The sequence below is a fragment of the Nannobrachium achirus genome (genome assembly GCF_963921795.1).
Source record: "Nannobrachium achirus genome assembly, chromosome: 22".
NCBI classification, from domain to species: Eukaryota; Metazoa; Chordata; class Actinopteri; order Myctophiformes; family Myctophidae; genus Nannobrachium; species Nannobrachium achirus.
Window position 1 is genome coordinate 18,982,405 of NC_137829.1, and position 25,098 is coordinate 19,007,502.

Genomic DNA, 25,098 nt, shown 5'->3' on the forward strand with positions numbered 1-25,098 from the left:
TGCTACTGCTAGCACCGAGATCATGAAACCTCAACAACAGGACGCCGTTGTCACCGTTAATGTCCTCTTTTTCCGCATTTTCCTGAGGTAGAACATGCCGCTCGCGACGCCGGCGGACAATTTGGACGGTTTGGAGGCACATTCGAAACGTAGAACGTTGAGTTTTATCAGAAGGAAAGAAAGAAAGAGGTGCTTCGGGTTGTTGAACGCTCGCTAGCTTGTGTTGTCTCTTACATAAAAACAAGTGACGTTCAAGCCAAGGAAGGCAGCCGCTTGTGCACTTTTTATTTTATTTTATTTAAAGCGCCTCGTCGGATCAGTGTATTTGTTTAGTTTGTTTCCTTGTAGCGACACTGCAAAGTTTGTGTTTTTTTTTATTTGATTTTATTTGACAAAAAACAAAATTGTGTTTTTTTTTGACCGTTTTCTGTCGACGTCGAGCCGCCGGTGTAGACATTCATAAATACTGTGACTGGAATCCTCCTGTGTGACAGTCTCATTAACACTAAACAGTAGCACTGTTTCCTCTCAACCAACCAACCTCAGTTTACTTTAGCAATATTATTATTACCTCGGTGGCACAGAGAAGCCACAGTCTGTTTTGTTTGTTATTCCCGAGTAACTAACGCCAGACCGCCTACTTGCTGTTAAAGGGGAGGAGGCGATAGATGGGGGGTTGGTTTGTAAACTAACCCATCATGTCACTTCTCTCCTCCTGGTGTTTGTGATGGAGACTCTTTAGTAGTGTGAGAACAGACTCCATCAGACCATCCATCATGATGAGACCTTGGTTTATTATACGTGAATTCATGCATGTCCGACTCCGGCAACACTCGACATGCCGGAGCCTCTTCTTGATGTAGCCAGCGACAACAACAATGGTACGAGCGGTCTTGAGATTGAGAGCAAAATATTTCATGTTTGCTAGCTAACGTTTAAGAAGGACATGGTTTGTTGCGCAAAGAAGTGTGAGGAGTCGTCGGGTCTTTTCGTTTCAGACCATCTGTGAACTTTTGTTTTGGGAGGAGTGAGTCGCGATCTACAGGCTGTGGGTGGAGGGAGAGTATGATGGAGACCGGCATCCAGCCTCATCATCACCCGGGGGGCGAACTGTTCGTCCACCCGCTCTCCAACCCCGGCGCCGCGGGGATATGTCCCGAGATGCTGGAGGTGGCGGAGGAGGCCTGCCGCGCGGGGGACTTCGACCTGGCCGTGGAGATCTACAGCTCCCAGTTGGCCGACCTGCAGACGCCGGACCGGGGCCTGTGTCTGCGCAAGGCCGACTCTCTGGTGCGCGCCGGCCGCATCTCCGAGGCGCTGGACTCCTACTGCACGGCCGCCAACCTCTGCAAGCTGCGGCCGGAGGAGCTGTGCCTGCTGGTGGAGAATATTGCGCGCACGCTCCGCGAGAAAGAGTTGAATATAGCGTGGACAAACGGGTCGCACGGCAATGGCCAGGACGGGGTCGAGGCAGACGGGGAGCCGGAGGATGAGACCCTGGACATGTTCTCGTGCCCCCTGTGCAGGTGTCTCCTGTACGAGCCCTGCACGCTGGAGTGCGGCCACACGTTCTGCAAACGGTGCTTGGAGGACGACGCGGTGAAGGACTGCAAACATTGCAGACACAAACTGAACAACAAAAAAGACGGACTCAGATTAAATGTCGTGGTGAGTGGCCTGCTGGACAAGTGGTTTGAGAGCGAGAGCAGAGCCAGGAGGCACTGGGTGGAAGGGGATGTGTTGTGGAGAGAACAGAGCCACACGGATGCCTTGGAGAAGTACAACCAGGCAGTGGAACTAGGTAAGAGAGAGCAGGACAAATGCATGCTTTATTTCTCATCTCCCTTCAATTCAAATGAGCTTTATTGTCATGAGAAAACCTGTGTTGTTATAACGCAGGAACAACACTGTAATACTGTTGAGTGTTGTTATACCTGCGAGGTGGTGTTGTCTGTTGTGCACGAGACTGAGGGGTTGAATCTCCTTGACCTACTTTCTGTCGCACTTCCTCATGTCACCGATAGGGGCGTCCGTCTCACCTTTATGTAAAACCTACTGGGTCAGGCGTTATATCACATCCCCACTCTCATTATCTAAGCAGCACTTATTCATATAACCTATTTATAATGATAGCTTATGACGTAGCCTGCGTTCGTAACCCATTTTAGACATCTATGACCAAAGGCAACGGTATGGGGTCAATTCATTTTCAGTCCATTAGCCATTTACCGGTATGTCATTATTAGCCCACAATGAATCAAAACTGTTTTTGCATGCATGACATTTCCTTTTGAGAAATGCAGCCCATATGTTGTGCATAATGTTTACTTGTGATACATAATTCAATTCATGACCTGTATTCCACTGACCACTCCCCTCTTTTGCCTACTGTTTTATAAATGTGTAATTTATCAAGAACCAGGGCACGAAGGCTGTGCTTTTTAGGTGTGATATAACCCCTATTTATTAACCCAGTCAGGAGGAGACGAAAAAAGTACTACTACTCTTTTCAAATGCAGTATTCAGGGGGATGTTAAAAAAGTTTTAATCTTGAGGAGAGTAAATTCAATGCCACTGTTGTCAGCCAGTAGAGATTAGACTCACAGACAATGAGAACTAGATTCCTCTCTACATAGTATGCGGTCCTTGAGTAATCTTTTCACTGAGCTGCATCCAAATCACCTCTGATTCACACCTTCTGTCTATTGGATGGTGCAATGAACTGGCTGTGAGTTGACAAAGTGCCTTCACATCTTTACCAGTCATCATAACTATGCCTTCCCTAACAAACCCAGCATGGGGCCTAATCAAGCATATGAGGAGGAAGTCCCATTGCAGACCACTGGGGTGGGGGGTGGTAGGTAGGATGTCAGATCCGCCAGGCCCATTCATAGCAGAAACATAATATATCCAAAACTGTTACTTTTTAGGATTCAAATGCAAAAGAACAGCAAAAGTAGCAGATCTACAAGCTCAAAACGAGTTGCGTTGAGCCCAGGGGTCCAGTTGTCCGGATTTAAAATTAAGCAAACACTGAACTGAAAGTTACTATGATTGGCCGCTAGTTGTGCTGTTCTGGTACCAAAAGCAACATGCTCTCCATAGGATTCCATTCATTTTCCCCGAACTTTTACATTTGATTTTCTTACCTTAATAAACATTGTCATAAATACTTTATGGTTCCTGTCGCTAGTTTAAAGCCTTGTTTCAATCACCATGATATGCGTTTTGTGAAAATATGGTCCAATTTATGTTATAATTGATGTTAAAGCAGTGTATGCTGTAGGAGGGGCTTGTGGTCATAGGCTTGTGATGATTCTTCTTCGTGTGCTTTATTTTCGCCAAGCTCAACACCACATTCTCCCAAGTAGCCCTGCGGTTGCATGTGACCGTTGGCAGCCAATAGCATTCGAGATGGTACCATTTCTATTTTCTACCAATGAACGTTGATTTCTACAATGATGGCGGCACCTGTAAAGGGGCCATATTTTTTACAGTCTATGGTTGAGCCACGTTTCGAGCTTGCGGATCTGCTACTTTTGATACTTTTATGTGATTGTTTTGTAAGTAGTATGATCGAGGGCGTCATGCCTATGTTCCCTCAACCCTATGTTCCCTCACTGAGGTTAAGGTTAGGGTTAGGGTTAGGGTTAGGGTTTGGGTTAGGGTTAGGGACCCTGATCGAGTAGGGCATTCATTTACAAAAAAATGGAGATAAGAGATTCGACAGCAACTCATAATGTCAGTTGGCCTCATCCAACCTCTTATTGCAGTGGTCTATGTCAGTCATGTGTGATATAGGTTTGCAACATTTAATTAAACTAATCAATTATAAAAAATATATAGATATATTGACAGTCGATTATAAAAAATATCAAATATAATTTTTGTGTCGACACATTGTTATATCAAAAGTAATTAAAAAAAGCTGTTCTCCATCATTTGATTATTCAAAAAAAGTAATCAATAGCTAGGGTAATCAATAACCCAGTTGGCCTCATGAACCTCTTATTGCAGTGATCTATGCCAGTCATATGATATATGGTGTGTAGAGAAAGGGATGCATTTTTAGATTAGAGGGTGGTTGATGGGTGGATTATTACAGGATGTAAAATGTGTGCAACACAAGTCTTTATTTATTTGTCTGATTGAGCATTTAAATTGAAATGTAAAGGCATCCAGTTGACCACTTCTATGCAAAAGGATACAAAATGCTTCACACAACTGAAATACAATTTAGACCAATATGTTACTTTACATTTCAATCAGGGAACAACCTTTTAGTGTAGTTGTTGCTATGTACAATATATAGCAACATACTAGTAAAAGCAGAGGTAAAACCAGCATTGAAGCATCACACGACAGTAGTCCTGTGTGTGTGTGTGCGTGTGCATGTGCGTGTGTGCGTGTGCACGTGCGTGTGTGTGTGTGTGTGTTGCTTTTAGTGTAGTTGTTGCAATGTACAATACTGTATATAGCAACATACTAGTAACTAGTTAAACGCTGAGGTAAAAGTGGTAAAACCAGCATTGAAGCATCAAATCAACAGTAGTCCTGTGTGTTGTTCACTATTATTGCACGGTTCTATTCAGAGAAGCCATAAAGATGTAGGTCACCCCCCGCCCCCACCATCCAGTTAAAACAACTGGATCTTTCATTCCATAAGAGTTAGTGAGCCTCACTCACTGAAGCCAAACAAGTTGAGCCAACACTTCTGCATACTACTCTATGCCAGTGATTCTCAACCCTTTCAGGCCACGATCCCCAAAATAATCATATCTTAACGGGGGACCCCCCCTACCCTGACGAGCACTAAGAGTTAAGGCATTCACTTTATAACATGGTTCTTTTGTGAAAATAGCAGATCTACATGCATGTAGATGGGCTATTTTCACAATTTCTACCTTTCTTGGTCGTGCACCAAAAAGAGACGATCTTCAAGCTCACAACACGTAACACGGCATTGCGCTGTGAGCTTATTAGATCAGATATTGCTGGTGCGTAACTGAGGCGATGCAGCATAAATCTGGCATTACTTGTTGGCTCTACATTGGGGGCAGGGGGCTGGCCACAGTAGAGTGACCCTGTTCTCCCTAGCCAGTGACCCGGTTAGGTAAGGGATCGGGGATGGAAATGGAACATTTCTAAGTGTTCTAGTTTACCTGAAAGAGGTTAGCGGGCGTTGAGCTGCCAAGGGGCCAGACAGAGGCGTTGATCATAGGCATGGTCGCTATTTCATAAGTCTCATCAGCAGAATACTTCATCTCAATTGGGGTTGATTAGCTAACCAACAAATTGGGGTTGATTAGCTAACCAACAGAATAAGACACCAAGTGTGGAAAGATTAGTATTTTGACCTACTAACCCCTGACCAAGAACTGACCATATAAACACAACCTCCCAATTTAAGCTGAGAGGGAGGGTCTGGGCCAGTCAGTGTAGGGACCTTTTATTGGACAGGCCACGAAGGACCTGTTTGACCCTTTTTAAAAGGGAGTGGCTTAACATTAACAACTGTGACCACTGGGCCCATCTTGTTTTATCACTTTATTTATTAACGTATTATTCCAGATGGCATGCAAGCCTATTTTCCATGCCTCCATTTGATCCTCATATAGTCTCGTGTGGCCAGACTGTTGCCGCCAACAATTTGCAAATGCTTCACTCATACAGTCTGGGGAACGGAAGCTCTGATCAGCACACTGGTGTGTTTGACAGACATCACCAAAGACCATTCGGAAGCCACGGATGTGTGAATCCAGCTTCTATGTCCCACCTCCCCTTGGAGATAGGAGGCTTTCCAGACTGTGATGCGGAGAGACAAAACAAATCGCAGAACAAAGCGAACAGGCTAGCACATAGGCTACTGATTTCAGAAGGTGTAGTTCCAGACTCTCTATACTATAGCATTTGGAGATAGTTATCTGGCGACACAAGACTGATCCTCATACATCAGGCTGTAGCTGCTAAGTCTCTTTGCCACACTTTAGACACCCCTGGCCTAAAGAGTAAAGATGAGGTCAAATGTGAGGTTATAGTCATAGCATGCATACTCCCCTAACAAGTTAGTCTAGTTATTGTCAAAGAACCATGAATATCTCTATGTATGGAGTGTTTTAAAATACATGTTACAATCATTACAATGTGTAATTGTTTTAAACAATCACGATCTCAGCAAAAATCAAGCTAGCAGTTTCTAACTTCTGGTGTCCATCCGTCCATCTTTGTTATTATCGGCACCATCTGCACCATTTCAAATGCCCATACGGTGGGTGTTTGGCTGTAGCACAATATTTGAGTGGTGGGTGAATATTATCCAATCACATGCTGTTAATGTTTGCACACTGTGTGTGCTTGTCATGCAAGACTGAGGCCAGGCCAAGTGTCTCCTGTTTATACAGTACTGTACAGCAGTGATTCTCAACCTAACCGAAAGAAAATGAAAAAATTATTATGATTTTCTTTTTACATATGCCCTCCCTTGCTAAAATGCCTATGAAATGGGAGGGATATATTTTTTTAAATTAATAAGATGAAAGACAACAGCCAGAGTGAAAATGTACAAGCAGTTTTCCCATGATGAAAACGCCCCTCTTGTGAAACACAGACTAGCTAGAGTTTCATTTCTGCAGTCGTGTAGTGTTCCTCCTCACGTGTAAATAGAAGGACAGGATTTGTGTGTGTGTGTGTGTGTGTGTGTGTGTGTGTGTGTGTGTGTGTGTGTGTGTGTGTGTGTGTGTGTGTGTGTGTGTGTGTGTGTGTGTGTGTGTGTGTGTGTGTGTGTGTGTGTGTGTGTGTGTGTGTGTGTGTGTGTGTGTGTGTGCCTTTTTACTGGAGAATAATAACTTGTATAGTGTTTTCATCATTTTCTTTGTGATAGCCGTATCAGCACATGCTCTGATTCTAATACAGTAGGCTTGTTAGGCCAAGGGTTTTCAACAGGGGGTCCTCAGAGTTACTACAGGGGGTCCTCCAAATCATTGTGCGATGGAAACCTTTTTCTCCTTTTTTATATTAACCACTTGAACCTTAGCATTCATATTCTGCGAACTTTAGCCAAAAATAGCAGATATACAAGGCAAGCTCACAACAACTCACACTGCGAGGCGTTGTGAGTTTGTAGATCGTCTATTTTTGGCAAAGAGGTTTGGTGTAGAGAGGAAAAAGAGCAGACTAAGTACAGACTGAAAGGTCAAGTTTATTACTTATTGACGGTTCAAGTGGTTTAAAAAAACACAAATTGACATGAATCCAAAATACACTGATGATTGTGCTGTGAAACGATGGAACTATATGGAATCTATGAGAAGGTTGTGGGGGTCCCTGCTTCATCTCTCTCTCCACTAAAGCCCCTTTTCGACTGCAGCTTTAGTCACCGCACCACACCACACTACACCACTCCATTACACAAAAGTACCCCTACCGGTAAGAAACAAATTGACCCTTTTAACTGATTATGATACAATATAAATTCAGTGTTTCCGGCAGCACTTTACTGGCCGGGCCCCCGCCCGTCCAGAAAACTCCCCCGCCACGAGTGCTGGTTGATTAACCTGGGAGAAAAAAAATAAGTTACACTGTCCTGTGAAAAACATATTTATTCAATGTTGAATAAATGTGGATGATGATAGCATGTACTGTAGTTGTGTTTTCCGTCATCATGGGCACATTCCCTCCGGTCAAGACTTTTTCCTGCAGGAAACCCTGAAATTTGTATTACAACTATCCTAAATTACCGTATAATACACTATAATGGATTAGAACTGTGATTAATACACTATAAAGTTTGAATGTATTACTAGATTATAATAGTGGTTATAACACAATAGAATCTATTATCATGTATTACAACTATGTCCTGGTGGGCTAAATGAAAAGTCAGTTAGTGATCAGTCATTATTAAGTGGTTGGCCCTGTTTGGCCTAGCTCAGACCTACTCTAGATTGGATACGTTTTAGTACCACTTTCACACCACTCTACCCAGGTCCTTGTAGTGGAAAACCTGTCACAGGTGGGCAGTGTGGTGTGGTGTGGTGTTGGGCCAGTGGTAAAGGGGCTTAAGGGGTCTTGGCCTGAAAACGTTGAATACCCCTGGGCTAGGCTATACATTGTGATGCAAAGATTACATGTTTTCTTTAGTTCTCTGACACCACTGAAAGCCAACCCTTGTTGTGGCTGTATGGCATGGCAACATAATGCAGTGAATCCATTTAAGTTGGTGCATATGGGACATGCAATGACACACATAGTCACTAACTAGTGCAAATAGGGCTCACAATAAATGTAGTCATGCATATGATTTGCTTGAAAGGGACACTTTTGTCTGTACCATTATACACTGACGTGTGTGCAGTTGATAAACGTGGCATAGACACGTGAGTTGTTTCAATGCTACTGTAGCCTCGGAAACACAGACTTTTATTTTGGCGATAGGAAGGAAAATAATGCTACTGTAATTCTCCCTGAAGAAATAAAGTTGGGAAATAGCATATTTTAATACGCAGATTCCTTGTACTTTACAGCATTCTTTAAATAAACGCAATACAAATTGTTACAAAACAAATGTTATAGCTACACGGCAAATTCAGAGAGATTGTACAGATAATTTATCCAAGTTACATTTGTACACTATCCGAGTTAAAGGTCTTTAGTAATACTCTGTGACGTGATCATTTGGCAGTGAGCAAGGCAACATTAAACTGACAGAAATCCATGTTGTCACATGATTTCAGACCTGACACAAAAGCAGAAATAGACGGCACGACACGTTTTGGGGGAAAAATGCTGCTGCTGTAACTAGGTAGCTAGCACGTGTAACACATGATAATTGAATCACACAGATATCTCGTGTCAGAATACAGACCTATGCTGTTGTTGAGCTGAAACAATGTTTCGTTGAGTATTTACTGTGTGTGCGCGCGCACGCATCACAGAGTGTAATTTTTTGTGTGTAAGGCTTGGGGAAAAAAGAAAGATTGTTTTGAAGCAGAGTTTGAAAAACAGAGTTTTTTTTGTTGAACCCTAGCGTCCATATTCTGCGAACTCTAGCCAAAAATAGCAGATCTACAAGCGAAGCGCTGTGAGCTTGTTGATCAGCTATTTTCGGCAAAGAGGTTTTGTAGAGGGGGGGAAAGCAAGGTCAACTTTATTAAGTATTGACGGTTCAAGTGGTTAAATGTCTGAAAACACAAATTGACATGAATCCAAAATACAATGATGATCGTGCTGTCAAACAATGAAACTATATGGAATCTATGAAAAGGTTGTGGGGGGTCCCTGCTTCAGCTCTCTCTCAACTAAGGGGTCCTTGGCCTGAAAAGTTGAAGACCCCTGATCTAGAGAGGAAAGTTACATTTAAAATGGGTCTAATGACGTGTTACAACACACGTGTTACATAGTCAGCCTACTTCTGAGACCTGGAGAATGTCACTCTACACCCTGGAGCAATAGCCTGACCTGCTTGTGTGTGTCCCCCCCCCCTCCCCTGTGATCTCTAGCACCCTCTTCAGGCAGACTGTTGTGCCAGCGGGCTAAACTGCACATGGAAATGAGGAGCTACAGCCAAGCTGTCCAAGATGCCAGTAGCATATGCAGAATGAAACCTCTTTGGCCAAAGGTGAGAAACAAAGAGAGTCAACGATGAAGAGTTTAAGTAATGTACACTAGGCTCTGGACTACTGCAGAAAGCTTCTACCGATTATGTGACATTGTTGGAAATGTCATATCGATTAACCCATTTAGGCCTAGAATTATTTCATGCTTTAACTACTGAAAAATAGCTGATATACAAGCTCACAGCGCAGCACAGAGTGCCGCACGGTGAGTTTGTAGATCTATTTTCTTAAACCCATTTAGGCCTGACCTAAGTTTTCTGACTACAAAAACAAATATGTTGCTGCATACTGTACATGTACTGTAATACACTAAAATGTGTTCCCAGCCTGAATGGGTTGTTATTCATCTTTGAATATATATTTTTAAAAGTGAACATTTGTAACTCAAATATTTGCTTCTCATAATCATAATAGTCGTACACTGAATATAGATTATTTTTGCTAGATCGTATTTCTGCTGGTATTTCTGGTGGACGATACTAGCATGCCAAGTGAAGATTCTGGCATAATACAAGCACAGTGTCTATAGCTTGAGTTGCTTTCGGGACATGGTAAACACGTTGGAGCAGCTGAGGCACAAGATGTCGAGTAGACAGCGTTTAGCTGGCAAAATCATGCCAGTGTTAATATATCAAAGTAGTAAAAAAAAGTTAAACAAGGCGAGTGACCGCCATGACCCTGCGGGATATTCATGCAAGCTTGGCTGTTTCCTCTGCCGAACTTGCAGCCCTCAGCCCAGCAACAAACACTCTCATTCACTGTACACGACATGGGTTATTATACAGTGCAGCCTAATTTATAATACAATGTTGTCCTCGCCAAAAAGAACCCATCTAAAATCCAACAATGCATAGCTTGTGTGATGGAGTATAAATTAAGCTATTTAAATGTATTGTCACTGAATTGTATCTCAGCCATGTACCTAGAAATACGTATCATTTTGACTTGAAATACAGACCTCTAATAATAGATATATAATTCATAATCAAAAGCAGTTTGGCTGTTCTATCCTCCATCAGTTAACTATTAGGGTCATTGTTATTAGTTTGGGTCTTCTCAGCATGACTATCCAGTGTTCACAAGCCCATGGAGAACCTCCAGTCCTTACGAGAATTAAGAGTTACATCTGTAACGTGTGTGTGTGTGTGTGTGTGTGTGTGTGTGTGTGTGTGTGTGTGTGTGTGTGTGTGTGTGTGTGTGTGTGTGTGTGTGTGTGTGTGTGTGTGTGTGTGTGTGTGTGTGTGTGTGTGTGTGTGTGTGATTACATGCTTTATTGACATGTTTAGATTGAGATACTGGTTTTATGTAAGGGAATATCCAGGGATGGACCATGTATTGACGTAACAGTACATAAGCCATTTCTGGCAGTATTTTATGGTTACATATCCTCTGTCTTCATGTGTCTTTCCAGGCCCACTACATAAAAGCCACTGCATTGAGTAAAGCGGGAAGCAACGACGAGGCCCTACAGGAGTATTTTATGTGTGTGGCGCTCAAGCCCGACTGGGCGAAAGCCAAGCTGGAAGCTCAGAAGGTACAATACTAATATAAACTCTTTACTTTGAAATCACTTTCAACCTGGCATTCCTTAAAAAAAAAAAAAAAAAAAAAAAAAAAATATATATATATATATATATATATATATATATATATTAGTGATGTCATTACGTGCGCGTCCCGCGTCAAATACGCGTTCATGTCGCCCAGAGACGCATTCACGTCTTGTTTCTGGGGTCCCGGGGACGCGCCTCCATTATTAATCCATAATTTACCGCATCGCGGTAAAAGAAAAACATTAGCGATTAGCGAATCGCAAAGGCCGCGATGTTCTGCTAAGTAGACTTCCCAAGCAATATGGAGACGTTTAAATTTTTGAAATCCCTTCATAATTGACTACGCAATGATCAAATCAAACCGTGGTGTCTGTCTTTGCTTCCTATTAAACCTGCGGAGAGGAGAGGAGCCAACTGTCTGTCTAACAGCACGTACAAGTTTATTTCCGTTCCAACAGAGTAGGTTCCAACGGAGTAGGCCTACTCCATAGCTACAGGTAGTGAATGTTCTTGTAATCATTATAAATATAATGTCCTTAAATCCTTGTGCATTGATTAAAAGCTGCCGTTTGTCATAAGCTGAAAGTGAAAGTGATTTCTGTGCAACGGTGGCTGCCCCTCCTCTTTCCCCCGCACACACAACTTTTGGTGTGTGTCTTAGGGTGCTTTTTTTTGCCTTGATGAAACTTAAGCAAGGCAGCGACATGCGGTACTTTCTTCCTTGACAATAATGAGAGGCAGACAATACCATTACTGACATTTTGCTGAATATAAAAACGTTTTATATTGCTAATAGCAAAGTAAAAGGGAATCTTTTGGAAACTTAATGGGTCTGTTACTCGGTGAACAAATGGAACCAAATGGACCTGTTCCATTTGTAGGCCTACTCTAGTTTTTTAAAATGTAATATAAATTGGGGTCCCAGTGATATAAATATAATTAAATGCGTGTCTGTAGCCTAGTGTATTTAGAAATCCTAGTTCTAAGTTCAAACATTAGCCAAATTGTAAAATAAATATAAGAAATAGGCAAACATTTTGAAAATAGCCGATCTACAAGCTCAGTCTTTAGACGGCCTTAATAACCTATTGTGGTGTGTAAAATAGCCTATAGAAAAAAGTTAATAATAATAATAATAATGGTAATAATAAGGGTAGTAATAATAATAATAATACATAAAAAAGTATCGAAAACGGTATCGAAAAAGGTATCGTATCGATTCCCAGGTATCGAAAAAGGTATCGTATCGATTCAGAGGTGAACGATACCCATCTCCGCGGCGTTGAATTTTTTTGGGACCCATAAAATATCCCTGGGACTCATCCGAAAAACTCTTCTGGGGTCCCGGGACTCATTACATTAAAAACCTATTAACATCACTGTATATATATATATATATATATATATATATATATATATATATATATATACACTGTATATAAAGTTACAATCAAATGCGGCTTCGATGGGGCTTAAGTGTTTTAACGGTGGATGGTTAAATGGTGAATGGTGCATTTATATAGCGCCGTTATCCAAGTCGCAGTTTACAGAGATTGTTCATTACATTCACTCATTAACACACACATTCATACACCGATGGCAGAGGAAACCATGCAAGGCACCAACCTGCTCATCAGGGGTTCAGAGTCTTGCTCAAGGACTCTTCGACACCAACTTTGGGGGAGCCCAGGATCGAACTGGGAACCCTCCGTGTTCTAATGACAGCCACTCTACCCCTGAGCACCTGTTTCCTATGGTTGCATCCATGTCAGGAACTGTCACCTGTTATACCATGTGCAGTATTTAGTAGATAACCAGACAGGATTTAAATCCCGGTTCATATTTACACGGAGGAAGTAGACTTTCTGTCCAAGAATCTGTGTCGTATCATGAACATTTTTCTGTTTTGTAAGAGAGGAAACCTATCTCTATCATGTGTAAATTTATCAGAGCAGATAACCATATCTCTCTCTCTCCCTGGGTTTATGGGTTTCCATGCATGTCAGGCAAGATTAGCTTCAATGCTAAACCTGACAACCTCGTGTCAGACAACCCCACCCCACACACACACACTGCCCCCATTCCAGCTGCTCTGTCCAGCAATACCAGGAAACTCTCTCTTGTGTACACACACATGCACACGCACACACACACACACACACACACACACACACACACACACACACAGACACACACACACACACACCCCCCACAGTGACGACAGCTGTTACACAAGGGAATGAACATACGATACCGTCAGGTGCAGAGTGTTTTATGAATTTAGTTAGCTGAGTATGGCTCTGTGTATGAAATGCAACACAGAAGTAATCTTTGATTCCTGGGTAGAGTAAGGGTGCAACATGTAGCGCCAAGAAAATGTTCCGGCACTTCCCAGAGGACTGAGTAGCGGCACTTGATAACACTTAACAGAGTCCAGGCCTGTCACAGAAAGTTGGAGAGAGGCTGTCGGGTTGTGTTGGAGACAGTAACAATAACAGATTATGTTTTTCTTTCTTATTTTTATGGCATTTCCGTTTTCTTGCCATAGGACGGTGTAAAGTTGAGCCTGATATGCTTTGTCGCATGCCAAAAATAGGCTATCTATTAGCTCACAACACGTGCCGCAACACATTGTGAGCTTGCAGATCTGCTATTTTCGGACGGGAAGGCGAGAGCAGACAGATGGTGGGGACATGAAAAGTTCCTGAGCCAGGGAATCAAACTCTCAATGTTATGGTTATTATGGGATCACTGCAATAAGTGCTTGAGCCACCATGGCTGCTCAAAATTGTAATCATTTAATATTTAGGGGTACAACAGTTCATCGATTTCATTGATTATTATGAAAAATAATCAACTTTTAAAAAGATGAAAAAGATAAATAAAAACGAAATATTTGTTTTGAAAATAGCAGCTACAAGCTTAGCTGCAAGCTTACAACGTGACAATTACAACTGGTCCACGAAACCTAATTAATTATACAATATAGTAACCACTTAAATCTGCCATTGTCTGTGTCATTAGATAATCAAAGTGAAAATCAGGAAAATAAATTGGATATTTTCAAACAATGATGGAGAAAATGAATCTATACATTCACCGTTGTGAGGTTGTAGATTATCTATTTTCACTGTTTTAAATGTAATTGGTCTTATAAGTATTTATTAGCTGATGGCCGGTTACTTGTCTCCTCAGGTGCTGAGTGAGGTGTTCTCCTCTGTGTTTGAGAGGGAAGACATGCCCACACCTCTACACCCGCTGCAGGGAGGGGCGGCCACGCGCCTCATCAAACCCAGCGCCTTGCTCAGCTCGCTCAGACCACTCACACTCAGACCTGCCTCATCCTCACAGGTAGGAAAACACCAACACATGGTGTCTAGGGGTGGGCAATATCACAATATTCTTCCAAGCTGTATCATGATGCGTGATCTTATCACGATTCTTTCTTATGATTATTTTTCAAGTTACTTAACCTTTTTGTTGCTAAGCATTAAAATCTTCAATGTCTTCCATTGCCAGAATCTTTCAAATCTTACCTTTTAATGTGCACGGGTCATGCACAGATAATGCACGGATGATGCACCACACGTGTGGATTAACAATTCAACAGGCTTCCTCATTGTATCATGATATATACAATACACTATTTTGGGTGTGACACCTTTGCCCACTCAAAATAATAGAGTAATAGTTCGAGTAGGGGTGGGCATTTCTGATAGACAGACAGAGGACAGAGACAGGACAGTGACAGTCAGACAGACAGAGGACTAAAACAGGACAGTGACAGTCAGAGTTGGGGCGGAACATTTTCAACACTTAATAGCAAGAGCTTGTAGATCGGCTGTTTTCACTAGTATGGCACTGAACTAACACATGAACACACAGGATTGTATAGGCTGAGCAGCTGGAAATGTTTCTGAGCTTGTAGATGGGCTGAGGAATTTATAGTGTCAGCAGCTCGTCAGCCAACTCAACTCAGCTGGTCCTGTACAGGTGACGGCACTCAAGGCAATCAGCCGAGCAAGGGAAGGGAGGGGCAGATGAGCAGTCAGAGGCAAACACAGGCACACTGAGGAAAAGAGGGACCGACCGACCGACCGACAGACCGACAAAGCCTTTTGTAGGCCGACCCCCTGGGTCTGGCAAATAAACATATTGTTTACATGGACTCGTCTGGACGGTACTTAAAAACAGCTCTGCTCTTGCTCCACTCCTTTCCAGGAATCAGAGTTCAGCGTAACTAAGACTCCAGTGGAGGACACCCCTTCCTCACTCCCCTTCTCCCCTGGTAAATGTGACCCGGCTCTCGGAGACGAGGGCAGTAGCAGCAAGAGCCTAGCCAGTGTCCTGGCTGCCCTGCCATCGCCTCCCAGTGGCCTTAAAAGGAAGCACAGTGGAGACTGCACCTCCTCCATAGCTTTCAGTCCTCCATCTAAACTGCACAAGGCTGGTAAGTAATACATATACAACTATGAAAGATAAACTAGGGCTGCAACTATACATTATTTTCTTAAAGATTTTACTATAAATGTGTTTTTATTTGTATTAATCGATCCGTTTTATTTTTTATTTAGATGTGAGATTAAGTAGATGTAAAAAATAATATTTACAGTGTGAAAATAGCAGATCTGCTCTGCGTTGAGCTTGCAGATTTTTAAAGAATCTGGAAATAAGTAAATGTGCCAACAATATATTTTTTTGGTAAAATCTATTAGTTTATTTTTTATAATGAAATCATTTAATTAGATTAACTGTTACACCCCTAATACAAACGTGTATTTATGTAATGTCTGTAATCGTTAAAGTTGCGTTATATTAACCAACAACCATTTGGCTTTGACCTCCAGACGAGGCGACTTCGTCTCAGAGTCGTGTCCCATATGAAGGGAGGACGGTGCCTGCTCAACTGCTGGACTCTGTAGATATGGAGTGTTCCCTCTGCATGAGGTACGCACGCACGCACGCACACACACACACACACACACACACACACACACACACACACACATAGGCCTGTCACAATTATTACATCATCGTCTAATCGCAATTATTTGACATAATCGCAATTATTTGACATAATCGCAATTATTTAGTCATACTCGTTTCCATGTTGAAAATCTTTCATATATTTTCAAACATTAAAAAAATAAATAGTGGAAATAGCAGATCTACAAGCTCACAACGTGTCGCATCGCGACGCGTTGTGAGCTTGTAGATCGGCTATTTCCACTATCAATGTTCTTTTTTAAGTATAAAGTTGTCAAATATGTCAGTAATTTCTTTGTATATTTAGGTCATTTGTCATATCTGCTATGTGCAACGTCAAAGCCTAAAAGCCAAACAGAAATGTAATTGTCAACGACAAAAACACAATTAAATCGTTAATCGCAATTATTTGAATGACAATCGTCATGTAAAATGTCATAATCGTCACAGCCCTACACACACACACACGCACGCACGCACGCACGCACACACACACACACACACACACACACACACACACACACAGTGATTTGGGTTTTTATACTTTTACTATTGGACCAACTTATTGTGCGGACCCAACAATGTGCATTATTATTGTTGTTGACTGTGTGTGTGTGTGTGTGTGTGTGTGTGTGTGTGTTTGTCTTCTTCCAGGCTTTTCTATGAGCCAGTAGCGACCCCTTGTGGCCACACATTCTGCCTCAAGTGTCTAGAGCGCTGTCTGGACCACAACCCCAACTGTCCACTCTGCAAGGAGAACCTGTCTGAGGTACACACACACACACACACACACACACACACACACACACACACACACACACACACACACACACACTGTCCACTCTGCAAGGAGAACCTGTCTGAGGTACACACACACACACACACACACACACACAATTGACAATTTAGACATTTAGCAGACGCTCTTAATCCAGAGGGATTTACAATAAGCAAGGTAATACATCAATACATCATCAGTACCTCAAATGCATAGATAGAAATATCAATCTATAAAAAAAAGAAATAACGTAGGTAGACCAAGCACCTATTCAGAAAAAAAAAACATTATATAAAACATAAAAACGCTATCTAGCTTCATGTATGGTCATTGAGGGTAGGCGAGTGCTACAGTAAGTGCTATGGGCTTAGGTGGAGTGTGAAGAGGTGAGTCTTCAGGCCACGGCGGAAGCTAGGGAGTGAGTCTGTTGTTCTAAGTGCGACAGTGGATTTTTATCCTGGGGTTTTTAGCGAGGGTTCTGTCGGCATCCCTGTGTTCGCAGAGGTATGATGATGCACGCGTGCGTGCGTGCGCGCACACACACACACACACACTGCCACACAACTAAGTATAAATCAGGCAAGTCTTAGGGCGATACATACCACCTTTAAAGCTGAATTTATTTCGGTTCGGCTCTGTGTAAACTACAATATGTCATTAATTCGGCTGTTCGGTGCTACCGAGATTTTGTGGCTCCCCAAACCGAAATTAAATTTGTCTCTAAAAGTGGAGTATGCATCGGCCCTTAAAGTTATACTATGTAACTTTTTTCATAAAATAAATCTTAAAATTGTCCTAATTATTAAATCACTAAAGTTTTAGAACACCCACTCTGTTAATTTCAGCTCCCAAAGCCTTTTCTTTATATGTGTTCTACTGAGCCCTGGTGGCCGTGACCGGGGCTGTTTTTCCCGGCAAAATTACGTCATATGCATCATTCTGTACACGTGTCTCCCTACCGGCCAATCACAGCCCAGATCATACACTGCCGAGCCCTTCAGGAAGTACACTGCAGTGTTTACACTGGTCTAGGAGTCTAGCATGTAGCTCCCCAACCGCTGCTCGTAGAGGGACACAGAAGACCTCTACGGATGTATCTCGGAGAGGCGAGGCGGACGCGGTGGTCTGAAGGCCAAAACCCTGAGCAAAATCTTTTCAGAATCATAAATCTAAAACATATTATTAACCATAAAACTAAAAAAGTTCTGAGGACCAGGAAATTGTTTCTCGGTCACAAGTATAGTAATCTCTCTTACACACAAGCATGAAAAAGTCTTTGATGTTAACAAGTGTGTGTTGACATTACAGTACCTGGCCACCAGGGGCTATAAAAAGACCATGCTGATGGAGGAAGTTCTGCAGCGTTACCTTGGAGACGAGCTGGCAGAGAGGAAGAAGATCCACGAGGAGGAGATGAGGGAGTTTTCCAAGTCAGTTTACACACACACACACACACACACACACACACACACACACACACACACACACACACACACACACACACACACGTGTGCGTGTTTATATTTCTATACTCAAACAGTTACGCTATTATTTTGATTGGGCAACGCTGTCACACACCCAAAATAGCTGATTGACAAGCTCACAATGTGTCATGCTGCGACGTGTTGTGGGCTTGTACGTCGGCTATTTCTTCGGTGTGTGACAAAAGCACACAAAAGTATAAAAAACGTTTGCTCTTGTGAGGACCAAGGACATTGTCCTCACAATATCTATTTCAAAATGTCTTCTATACTTGTGTGGACATTAGACCCTCACAAGTATAGTAATAATAGTAGTACTAATAATAATAAAATACCCACATACTCGCAAGCTATCAATAAAGTACACACACTCACAAGCTTTGTCCTGGTCCTTAAAAAGTGTATTAAAATGTTAAAACTGAAAACTCCACTCCAGTGAACCATGGCAGGTGTTTTTCTTTCTGTGTTCTGTTGCATTTTGACTTGCAAAGATAATATACCTAGATTCCTGTAGGTGTCATAGTTCAGGAACTTTGCTGTTAATCGTTGCCTCTTTTGGAACGCAACAACCAAAGTGGTAAATGGTAAAAATGGTGCATTGGAACGATACAAACACAGTGGAAAGTAACAGCAAAGGTGATGCAACCACATCCTCCCCTGGACGATGATGTGTTCGTCCAGAGGTCAATGAACTCACTTTTCTGAGCCTAATTATTCAAAAAACTACAGATTACAGAAAAACCACTGAATATTGAAAGTTCTGTTTTTTTGGTGTAATTGAGGTCAGGAAACCTGATAAAAAAGAAAAACTTTAACCATTGCCTTCCGTTTGTTGTTGTGCAGTTTGAACCAGGAAGTGCCGATCTTTGTGTGCACCATAGCCTTCCCCACCATCCCCTGCCCGCTGCACGTCTTTGAGCCTCGCTACCGCCTGATGATCCGCCGTTCCATGGAGGCGGGCACCAAGCAGTTTGGAATGTGCATCGCCGACGAGCTGAAAGGCTTCGCTGACTATGGCTGCATGCTGGAGGTGGGTTTGGGTTTGGGAGTCTCTGTGGTCAAGTGGATGGGGAGAAGTCATGTAAGGTTGACCTATAACCTAATATCTAGCAGTTGACCGGTATATTATTGTAGTGTGGTAAAACATTTAATTCAGGGGTGTCCAAATGTCCGAGGAGCAAATGTGGCCCGAGGACAAGTTTCATACAGCCCGTGGCTTCATTCCTAAATAGGGTTATAAACGGCCCACCTGCACCGTCCAACAAGAATATGTCATAGTATAAGGATTCCTTGAAAGACATTGATATTAAATATTGATGATGTGACTTTGTTGCGGCCTGACCGAAAGTACATTTTGTGAGGAGATAATAGTCGGCCCTTGTGTGTTTTAATTAAGGCTGGGACTTTAACTGATTAATTGCGATTAATTAATTACAGAAAATTAACGCGATTAAAAAAATTAACACATTTTAATCGCACTTAGTTTTTGCACCACAGAACCTTCAGTTTCGGGGAGAAGTAGCCGATCAGAGTGCTTTGCTTGGCCTAGTGGATGCGAAATTTAGATTTAAAAAACTCACTCATTGATTCACTCGTACAACAAAATGTGTTTTACTTGAAAAAAAAATGCTTCACAGGTCAAATATCGATGTGCGATTAAAATGCGATTAATTGCGATTAATTAATCACAGAGCCTGTAATTAATTAGATTAAAAATTTTAATCGCATCCCAGCCCTAGTTTTAATATGTTCTAATGTGGCCCCCTTTGAAAAACGTTTGGACACCCCTGATTTAATTGAACTAATTGATTTAATCTATTACAAAATTAATTGATTTAATAATCCATCAAATGAAATAATATTATGTTATATTGTTGTAGATTTCAGACTATGCTACCAAAATAAGCAAGAATATCTCTTATTTAATGTAAACCTTTAATGGCTTGTCCTCCAGGTACGTGATGTGAAGTTCTTCCCAGACGGCCGCTCCGTGGTGGACACCATCGGGGTGTCACGCTTCAAGGTGCTGAGCCACGGACAGAGAGACGGATACAACACTGCCAAGATAGAATACCTGGAGGACAAGAAGGTGTGTGAAACCATGTTACAAATGGACCAGGTAGTTCCATTACTCCCAAGTTAGAGAATGTATTATACTAGTCCTGTGCCCGGGGTTGTGCGATGAGGGATTGAATGTAGTCTCATAAGTAATGTTGGAGAAACCAGACCGGTGCCCGTTGGGCAGAATAGTCACCATCGATGTCCTGTTGTGCAATACCCGTTGTATCCGTCTCTCTGGCTGGCACTCTTTTATGCCCATATATAGTGTTCCGCATTCAGGCCAGTCTGTGATGTCATCTCCAAATTTGGGCACTGTAGTGATGTCTGTAGGTGATATCAGTTGGGCATTGTTATGTTGATGTCTGTTGGCCATTGCTATGGTGGCGACACTGGTTAGTATCAGTGATGTCAGCATGCCGACAGACGGCGGACAGACATTCGGTGAATTAATAGTTGGCTCGCTTGGCACGCAACGCTGTTGTACTATGTAGTGTACATTGGGCTCAGTGTGTGGTCTCAGTTGCAGGGACAGGAGTTTAACGTGTGGTCTTTGTGTCGTCAGGTGGAGGGGGAGGAGTTGGCAGAGCTGGTGAAGCTGCATGACTCGGTGTACGAGCAGGCTAGCAGTTGGTTCACCTCGCTACGAGATGACATGAAGAATCAGATCCTCAGCCACTTTGGACACCTGCCCAGCAAAGACCCAGACCCACAGGTACATGTACACTCCCATCTACTCCGTCATATACACACCCAGCAAAGGCACAGACCCACATCCACTCATGCAGACATGCAGATGCACAACGTATACAGTACATACATGTCATGTACTTTTACTCAATCATATACATTATACATACCCAGCAAAGACCCCAGACCCACTGTAGGTACACAGTGTGTGTCTCTACTTGTACACATGCACTCATATTCATCCACACAAACACACATTCTATTGTGCTTTGTTTTCCCTTTGTAATGTGATGTACTCTATTGTCTGCTTGTTAACACATAATACTTAAACTAATGTCCTGTCTGTCCCTGTAGGCCAGTGCCAGTGGTCCTGCCTGGTGTTGGTGGCTGCTGGCCGTTCTGCCGTTGGAAAACCGTGCCCAGCTCACCATCCTGTCCATGACCTCCCTGAAAGACCGCCTCATCGCCATCCGCCGGGTGCTCATATTCGTCACGCGCAAGAGGCCGCGATGATGGTCGTCCCAGCTGCTTTCAACAAACTTTAAGACCATTCAGCATTTTTATGCAGTCCGTTCTTGCTTTCATGAATCCGTTGTCATGTCAGTATCGGGCCTAATTTAGGCTCCATCGCCCTCAAGACTTTTTCTGCGTGCGACCAAGTATGAATCGGGTTTCATGAGGTCAAACAAAGAACGGGGCTCTCTGCCTTCTGATCTACACATCACAGTTTCTGACTTCTGAAACACCTCAGCTGTGTGTGTATGTGTGTGTGTGGTGGGTGGGGGTGGGGAGGGGAGGGGTTAGTATTGTCTGTTTACCGCATTCGCCCGACTATAAGATTATAAGATGACCCCCCCCCCCCCCACCCCTTCTTCAACAATATTTTGAAGACCAAATCTTGTTTTTGTTTTATTTTATTTGTATGATTTATTTTGGGAGGATGTTATGCTTTATTCCAGACAGATACAGTGAACAGAGTTTCAGGTGTAAAAATAGTTTGCATACAAGCTTCCACAAATTAGCATTTTCAGAAAATGTCAAATAACAAAACAACAATATCAAATACAATAAATATAAATATATATATATATATATATAGGAACAAGGCAGACTAAATCCCCATTGCAGCAGATATCAAGTACGCATGACATGCAGTAAAGTGCCTCTGGTTGCATTCGTACCAGTGTCTGCTGTGGGAAGGACTATTATTTTTACAAGAAAGCGTGCTACCATTGAACTGGCTCCTCATGAGCTTGATGTTTGGATGTTCCCTGCACAAGCACGGCAAGGCAGGATTTTTTTTTTGTATAGCACATTTCAACAACAAGGTGTGTATTACATACTGAAAAAGCACCCAATAGCACTACTGGCCATTGAACCGGTGCTGCGCAAAGCAGAGACTTTCATTTGCATCTTGGTATGTCAATCCACTCTGTGTGGACATGCCACCATTGTACGTGCTGCTTCCTCTATCCTTACTGTCTGGTGCTGTAGTTGTAACTGTGGTAGGGCTGCAACAGTTGATTGAACTAATTTCATTGATAATTTTCATTGTAATCGAAAATATATATATATACTTTTTTTAATAAAAAAATGGATTTGCAAAAATATATTTAAAAACAAAATTACCTGCAAATATATATATCCAGAAGCTCACAGTGAGCTTGGAGATCTGCTGTTTTGTACGTGACACAGTTGTACGACAAAGTATAAAATAGTACTTACATGGTTAAATTGAGATTTACTGTAGTTTTATGAAACGAAAACGATAGAATTTCTTCACATTGATTTGTTGATATATTAAACAAAACCAGCTTTGTTTATCGAAAACATTGGTAGAATAATCGCTAAGAATATAAGCAATGGTTGCAGCCCTAGACTGTGGCTCGCTCCAGGCAGAAAGAGATTTTTTCATTTTGCCAATAGCTGGCACCATGTGCTGTTGTGAATGTGTAACGACATTTACAAGTCTGGATCTCCGGTGTAAGATGACTCCACTTTTTCCAGATGTAATTTCCAGAAGAAGAAAAACAGGACTCCTATATTCAGGCCAATAGAGTATGGTCCTTTCACAAACAGTTGAGCATTGAGTCCATTTTCTGGCCTGTATATGGTATGACCTCTCGTTTCTTGCACTATTAAGGGCAAGTTTAAGCAGTCGTGCAATGCTGTTTTTAGTGTCAGTTTCCGGTGGTTCCAGTGGGTCTGCATAGTATGGAGGAGGAGGAGGGGGGGGAAGAGATGCGACGACCGTACGTCAGTGGTTCTCAAACATTTTAATTTCAAGGACCCCAATAACTCTTGAGAGCATGCAAATGAAACCAAGAGGAACCTTACAGGTCGATTTGGTTCCATTTGTAGGCTCTCAAAAGTTACAGAACTGTAAGGGACAATTTGGAACGCCCTCAAGAAATGTGGACGGTCCTTGAACCCCACTTTGAAGACCACTGCAATGAGCGACAATCAGATTGCAGAGGATCATGTTACATATATTATATAAAGACACCAGTACTTCAAATAAGCTGAACTGAAACAAAGTGGGCCTGCAACACAACCGTGTGGCATGCCACATCCGCAACAGTGTGACAGAACTATTCTCTTCATGTATAGTTAATCAAGACAACCGACACATACCTAAAAAAATACAACGCAAAAACATTTGTTTAAGTGAGAACTTACATACACAGTACTGAATGTATTGGTTTGGCTGTATTTTGTGGGTGTCATTTTAGTTTTTGGGGGTATTTTACTACTGTCTGTAGACCCCATTTTCTTCTGTGTTGTACATAAAGGTAGATTCCTGTATATGTCACGGCAAACGGCTGCTTCTCACCTTACAGGACTGAGCCAAAATTCAGATGCAACCCCTCCTCCCCAGCTTTCTCTCTATCATCTGACTTAGCCTTGTGTACAGTATGTGCCTCAGTAAGTCCCATAGAAACTTTGGCAGATGTATGATAAGTGGTCAAGATAGTAAAAATGTAATTCAAATTAAACAAAGGGTTTAGTGGCTAAATTAAAAGATTGGAAAAAAAAATACATTTAAAAATTGAAATGACAATGTAATCTGCTGGGAGATAATTTGGGCATGTCCTTATGGGCAAATCCTTTAAAAAAAAATACAAAAATAAGCGAAAAAAAGCGGAAAAGGCATTGTGCCACCCTGTGAACTTGAAGATGAGCTACATAAATTAAGTTTAAAATGTTATTGTTTTCCTTAAGACAATTTCTTGATAAATGTTGGCACGTGTGTTTAGAAAATGGAGCCACCTAGGTCGATATGAATTTGAATGCCCTCTTATTACTCTATCGCTGAGGAAGATTACTGTAGATTTCGGCTCAGGGGTGATTGTTTGAATTCTTCTTTCTCTCTCTCTGCTATGCCCAGTGTATTTGTATAGTGAAATCTTAAGTTGGGTGATTACTTGTATATCAATGTAACTCTTGAGGCCTTTTACAGTGTTTTCTTTAATTCCATTATTTCACACACACCTGTCTTTTTCTGTTCTATCTCTGTCCTCCGCCATGTGTAAATCTCCACTGTAGTTCTCTGTACAGGGTGGGGCTTTCAACATGCTGCATTTCCTTCCATGTATATTTGTAAAGGGAAAATCTTGTACCTATTTTTTATCGCAAATAAAGGAAAAATTAGAATAAATGTTCCTGTTCCTGTCTTGATTATATGTCACTTTTTTTCTCTCCAAAGATGTTAGATGCTGAATAAAAATCCCATTTCCACACTCTTGTCAATTCACATAACCACTTTAACTAGGGGTCAGCATCATGCCAGTTGTGATTGTGAAGGACATTTTGATCAATATTTAATTTTCAGTCTCATGATTGTGGGCATGGGATCTATTTAGCCACTGCCCTTTCATCTTATTTTGGACCCCTAAAAAGACAATAAGACAATAGTTAAATTTAATTATTTACACAAC

The 25,098-nt window shown here is 42.0% G+C and overlaps 1 protein-coding gene across 1 annotated transcript; it reads left to right on the forward strand.

Annotated features, from left to right (window-relative positions):
* Nucleotides 1–24,771, forward strand: LOC308307778 (LON peptidase N-terminal domain and RING finger protein 2-like). The gene is made up of 12 exons (XM_080753061.1): nucleotides 1–1,801; nucleotides 9,498–9,616; nucleotides 11,026–11,148; nucleotides 14,363–14,518; nucleotides 15,389–15,617; nucleotides 16,015–16,114; nucleotides 16,808–16,922; nucleotides 18,240–18,361; nucleotides 19,256–19,442; nucleotides 20,367–20,501; nucleotides 21,036–21,185; nucleotides 21,515–24,771. The coding sequence occupies exons 1-12, from the start codon at nucleotides 1,066–1,068 to the stop codon at nucleotides 21,671–21,673; spliced, it is 2,331 nt and encodes a 776-aa protein (XP_080609187.1). The 5' UTR covers nucleotides 1–1,065; the 3' UTR covers nucleotides 21,674–24,771.
* The last annotated feature ends 327 nt before the right edge of the window (nucleotides 24,772–25,098 follow it).